The 5,668-nt window shown below is 40.7% G+C and overlaps 3 protein-coding genes across 3 annotated transcripts in view; 2 read left to right on the top strand and 1 right to left on the bottom strand.

Moving 5' to 3' along the window:
- The window catches only part of ddx51 (DEAD (Asp-Glu-Ala-Asp) box polypeptide 51), a 6,769-nt gene extending 5,330 nt beyond the window's left edge, over positions 1-1,439 (top strand). Inside the window, exons 13-16 of the mRNA XM_034899910.1 lie at positions 302-403; positions 737-800; positions 913-1,047; positions 1,306-1,439. Of these exons, the coding sequence (XP_034755801.1) occupies positions 302-403; positions 737-800; positions 913-1,047; positions 1,306-1,323 (319 nt within the window). The 3' untranslated portion in view covers positions 1,324-1,439. The remainder of the gene's footprint in view (positions 1-301; positions 404-736; positions 801-912; positions 1,048-1,305) is intronic.
- Positions 1,440-2,448: 1,009 nt separating this feature from the next.
- Positions 2,449-3,755, bottom strand: smim8 (small integral membrane protein 8). The gene is made up of 2 exons (XM_034899958.1): positions 3,482-3,755; positions 2,449-2,649 (listed from the first exon to the last, which is right to left on the bottom strand). Exons 1-2 carry the CDS (start codon positions 3,608-3,610, stop codon positions 2,491-2,493), a joined length of 288 nt encoding a protein of 95 aa, XP_034755849.1. The 5' UTR covers positions 3,611-3,755; the 3' UTR covers positions 2,449-2,490.
- A 674-nt stretch (positions 3,756-4,429) lies between these two features.
- The window catches only part of cx28.8 (connexin 28.8), a 2,693-nt gene continuing 1,454 nt past the window's right edge, over positions 4,430-5,668 (top strand). The window contains exon 1 of the mRNA XM_034899950.1: positions 4,430-4,738. The gene's annotated coding sequence lies outside the window, so the exon portion shown is untranslated. The remainder of the gene's footprint in view (positions 4,739-5,668) is intronic.

The following is a 5,668-nucleotide window of genomic DNA, read 5'->3' as shown; positions in this document are numbered from 1 at the left end:
CCCCCCCCCCCCCCCCCCCCCCTCATCACATACCTTTCACCATACATAGAGATAGGATAGAGATCATCTCTCAATGCAAATTAAACCAGCTATTAAGTCCAAAAGTATAATATGAGCACTTTAAGATACACACTGAGAAGATGAACTAAATAAAGTGTGTGTATGTGCCTACAGTACTCTCTAATCTCTAATGTATATTTTATTTCTGTGTATGTAATTGCTTACTTAGCCATTCATAAATTCTTGCAGTGTGAGTCTTACTGAGCTATATGATGGATTGAACTGATCTGCCTCCCTGAAGGTTGATCAGCACAGACGCCGCTTCCAGAGGCATCGACGTCAACGAGGTCAAATGTGTCGTGAATTACGACGCACCGCAGTACATCAGGACGTACGTCCATAGGTGAGCTGTCATCGAACATATATGTGTGGTGTAAAGGACATATTATCAGAAGCCAGGATTATATGAATATGAAGTATTATAGGTAATCCTTCATACTGTCTAGTGTAGATAGCATACTGTGTCACATTCCATGTCATTTAGCTGACACTCTTATCCAAAGCGACTCTTCATTGCTATAAATGTCAGAGGTTGCACGCCTAGGGGTAAAGTGTCTTGCTCAGGGGAGCATGGGTTGATGTATTGCAGTGGGATTCGAACCCAGGCATGTGTCATATCCACTGCGCCAATACCACCCCTGACTAAGACTTTGTCCTGGCTTTTTATGTTGTTCAGGATTGGAAGAACCGCAAGAGCAGGGAAAAGCGGCCTGGCCTTCACCTTCCTGCTCGGAGTCCAGGTGAAACACTTACACATGTCAATAATTAGATATGGACGAGAGAGTCGTATGAACAGCATGAACAGTATATATAGGCCATATAAAACAATGTTTTTTGTGTTTTCCCACCCAGGAGAAGAACTTCCTTCAGATGGTGGGGGAGGCAGGAAGCCCCGGGATTCAAAAGCAGATTGTCAAACCAGAGACCCTGAAGGGCATGGAGGCCCGATACGAGCAGACCCTGCAGGTGCTGGCCGGCGTTATCAAGGTACCATCTCAAACACCTTTTTAAATGTTGACATTTACAGAACATCTCAATATTTTCAAATAAGGTTTCTGTGCATATATTATTATTGAAACAAAGTATGACTGAATGAAACAAACTCCTCTTTAATTCGACTGATAACAATGAATTTGTCAATTCAAAATCTACCACCTAATGGAAAAGAACTCCAGTTTTAGTCCTTTTTATGCAAGACTACTGTTAAGACCTACAAATCCACATCAGCCTTCTGTGTCTCTACAGGATGAGAAAGCCAAATAATGGAGCAACAGTGCCATCCTCCTCTGAGCTGACGTCCGTGCCTCATAAAGACCACATTGCATTTTCCTCATCTGTACTTGGAATTATTTATGTTGTTTAATAAAACATAAAATGTCCGTGTGTGTGGTAAAGCTGTTAATTTCAGCTCTACAGTAGGAGTTCCTATGTGAATAACCCATAAATAACACATACAAAGGAGCCTATGTCATTTACAGATACATTGTGTAATCGTATGTATGAATTCAGAAACTAAATTGAATATATAAATTGTAAAAAGCAAAAACACAATGTGAAGTGATATAAGTGACTGTTTATTTTTGTTGGAATTAATTTTCATTAGACATTTTATGAAATCCCATTTTATTTATTTAATCCCATGCCATGTTTTAGCACTGGCTACTTCCCACTGCTCCCCAGGAGCCAGGAGGTTTGGGATTTTAGAAGTTTCTAGAAGTGTCATTTATTTCCATGTAACGTAAAGGTCCTGCAGACCCACACTGTGGTGAAGATTACTCTTGATCTGATTGGGTCTCCACCTTTCGGGGTAAAGATGGTTGGAGATTGCTGGGAATTATCTATTCATCTATCAAAATGTCATTAAGCCTCGTGTTGTCTTCCTGTTGACCTGCAACTTTTTGTTTTTCTGAGTCAAAATTTGAAACTGACAAACCGTTTTGGTTGTCTTTTGACACTTTTCACGATGTTTTTATCACATTTTTCAAAGTTCTTCAATGTTTTTCTTCAAATGCTATAGAATTGACTTAAACACCCAAATTCAATAAAAGTAGTGAACTGATTATTTACTTTATAAGAGCACTGAAGTGAACCATCCATGTTATTTTTTGGACAATTTGATGGAAAGAAAACCCAAATTTCTGATATCTAAGTTTTTTGAAAATGGGTCAGATTTGACCCAAAGACAACAAGAGGTTAATTAAAATCCCCCTCACACGTTCCCAGGGCTCAAGGTAACATCGTCGTCGTCTGCTCTACAGTCAAAAAAAATGTCAACAGTGAACATCTCTAATGCTTTTAACTATCTATCTTATTGTGGGGAAATGTAGTTGCAAGTTAAATGGAAGCATTTAGAGAAAGGTTTACAGGTGTCCTTGTTTCAGACACAGACACACACACACACACACACACAGAGTTATTGAACATGTGCCATCAGTCCCATTTGGAAGTCTTCCTCCTCATGTATTTTTCTCCTTCGCTGTCGATGGCCTCATATAGCTGCTGGTCGTTTTCCTTCATCGCGTGCATGTAGCCCAGGTAGCCCACACACAAGGTGATGGTCACCAGTCCAAACGCCATCACTGGTTTATTCTGAAAAATATCACCGCTTTATGTTACCCTGAAGGATTTTAGATGTGTAAAAGGCAATGCCGCTGTTTCCTTGTGAAAACAGACTAAATGGATTTTTGACAAAACCTTAATCCAAGAACTACCTCCCATTCTTTTGTTTGTTGATAAAGACTGTGAGATGGGGTTCAAATGTTCAGAATGAAGTCCAAAAGTGGTCCTTGAGTGGGATCTTAGCTACAAGGCCTGCACGATTTGGGGGAAAATATGATTTTTTAAAAATTAATATCACGATTCTATGCCACAATTTTCTGACCATAAAACAAAATTCATATTTAGTTGGCATCTGTAGCACACTGGGCATCACCACCACCTGTAAACAGAGAGGCTTCAAGAAGAGAAGGGAGAGAGTAGTGTTTATGATGCTGTCCGTTCGTAAAATTAAATGAGATTCAAAGTCATAAAAAAAACAAGTTATTTAAAAATTAAATCGTGACCAGGGTTAATCGAGATCACGATTTTAGAACTAAAATATATATTTATAACTTATAAATAATCGTGCAGGCATATTAGCTACTTTGTCTTTTTTCAAGGTAACATTAAATAATTAACTTACACTCACGGACAATATGGCAATTTCATTGTCTTTTACTTTATCAGACAATAATACAGCCATATTTATCTGGAGTATATTGCTGTACTTAGACAAGTCAAACCTGAATCAGATACTGCTGTTTAGCTAGCTAGCTAGCTAGCTAGTCCGTGGCTAACGTTAAGCTAATTTCCGAGAGAAACGAGCTTCAACGTTATTTATTGCTCAGTGAAGAGCAACCTGAGGATGTCTGTTGAGTCTTACAGGTTTCATGAAGAGTTCAGGGTTGAGAGCTCGGAACAGTGTCGTGGTCTGTGCGCCCCTCAGCCCGGGGGTCCTGTATCCTTTTTCCCCGGCACTGTCCTTCCCTTTAGCCACATCTTTATCCGTCATGTCCGGTCAAATGTACGAACGACCGCTCTATGAAGAAATATATGATAAAGGTCGAAAAAATAACATAGCAGGCTTGAGCTAGGTCTCTCTAAACGCAGCCATGTTTAAAAGTCAAAGAAGACTGGGACACGTTTGAAGAAGAGGAGAGTCAAGTATAACACACAACTTCATAAATCACAGCGCCCCCCGGTGGTAGTGAGCGGGAACTGCCGAGGAGGCTGCCCTCAGCCTCCTGGCTCCGTCCTCGCCCTCCTCAATGCGGGCAGGAGAGACTGTAACCGATCCCCCTCATCCCGGACACTCCCGCTCCGCCGACACAGGCTCTAAACCCATCCATCCATCCATCCATCCATCCATCCATCCATCCATCCATCCATCTACAGTCTATGCTCTAGTAGTAGATGTACACTACTATTTAGATGTAACAGCGCCTCCCAGTGGTTGGTACATCCTACTGCAACGATTCTACTGATTCACTTTTTTCGATTGATAAATTCCAGCTTCACGTTACAAATACCACGTTACAACTACCTCAGATACACAATGAAGAATATATAAACCACTATACACACAGACCTATAATCTGCTTTGCATTATTTGAAGTCAACGTGACAAATAAGAGGCAGACACCAGCAAGACATGGACCTGAGTTTCCATGTAATATTCATCAGCAGCGTAATGCGACCTGACCCGTATCAAAGTCACATACGTCAGTCAGTCCAGGTGGAAGAATCAGCAAACAAAACCCACTGATGCTGTGTGTAAGTTCTCCTCCCCCACATCGAGCCTGAACAGGACGGGCAGCACATTTATTTGCATTAGAGCTCCATGGTGACGTTGTTGTCGTGCGCGCTTCACGGACACTTGCATGATCAACAGGTGCTCTACAGTAGAGGCTCTGGTCACACAATTTCTAGAAGCCTAATTTATAACCAACTAGGTGTGTTTCAGACCAAACCGATAGCGTGCGATACATTGATATCGTTCGGTGTTGTTAATGAGCGGATTTGGATAAGGTGTGGCACAGAGTCCCCTGAGACTCCCCCCAGGTGCAGGCAGCGGAGGACGCGCACCACTTCCCCCGACACCCCCTGCTGTTACACAGAGGAGGACCCCCGGGCCCCGCCGGTAAGTTCTCTGCTCTCACTTCTCTTTCATTAAAGTCTACACATAGAGCTGCGCAATATATCGGTTTTATATCAATATCGTGATTTAAGACTATTTATCATCTTAGATTTTGGATATATAATGTCATATGTTTTTTTCTCATGGGTTTAAAGGCTGCATTACAGCATTAATTAGACAACAATCAATAATTAAGAGATTAGGGATATATATAACCCTGGGCCTATATCCTTGTGTATTGCATACTTATTACATCAGTAAACAGTGAACTACATCGTTTCTCTGTCAAACGCTGTTAAATGTCACATAGGCTACCTCAAAGTCATTACCATGGTGATGTGAGTACATCAATGTCATAATGTACAATAGGTTTCCTACGTAGCCTTCAAAAGATGAAAACTACACGCTGCTGGAGCCATAAATAAATTAAATAGAAGAGTCTTTATTTAAAGTATATGCAGTCCTTTCTGTGCAAAAAAAAAAACAAATCAGTGAAATATTAAGATGACCATTTAAGATTCCTAAATTACTATCATAATACCCAAAGAGTGTTGCACCGAGGCTGAGATCTCAACAGCTAGTAGAATAAAGAAGGAAATGTGATAAAGTATGATGCTAAACATTTGTATCAGATTTTGTATAAATCCTAGTCCTAGTCATATGCACAGGACTGCCCTGCGGTGTCTCGGTGGTTATTTGAATATTTACAAATGTGTTTCCTCCACCGAGGCGCAGTATCCACTGAAATAAATCCACGTGTTTGTGTAAATACACAGTTTAAAGCAGTGATCCCCAACCAGGTGTACTTGTACTCCACAGGGTACTTTCCTGTACTGTATGTACCGTTGCCAGGGGGTAGGCTATGTGGAAACATCGACTGAAAAACATAAATTAGATTTATTTGAATTAAAGTATGTATTCTGAAGTCTCTTT

The sequence above is a fragment of the Etheostoma cragini genome, chromosome 18 (assembly GCF_013103735.1).
Source record: "Etheostoma cragini isolate CJK2018 chromosome 18, CSU_Ecrag_1.0, whole genome shotgun sequence".
Lineage (NCBI taxonomy): Eukaryota > Metazoa > Chordata > Actinopteri > Perciformes > Percidae > Etheostoma > Etheostoma cragini.
This window is presented reverse-complemented; position numbering and strand designations above follow the sequence as displayed.

Bases quoted from the DNA above. Each gene is read 5' to 3' on its own strand.
- smim8 (XM_034899958.1), bottom strand. From the start codon at position 3,610: ATGACGGATAAAGATGTGGCTAAAGGGAAGGACAGTGCCGGGGAAAAA. The intron at 2,650-3,481 runs GTAAGACTCAAC...GATATTTTTCAG, and splicing joins CTGAACTCTTCATGAAACCT to AATAAACCAGTGATGGCGTT.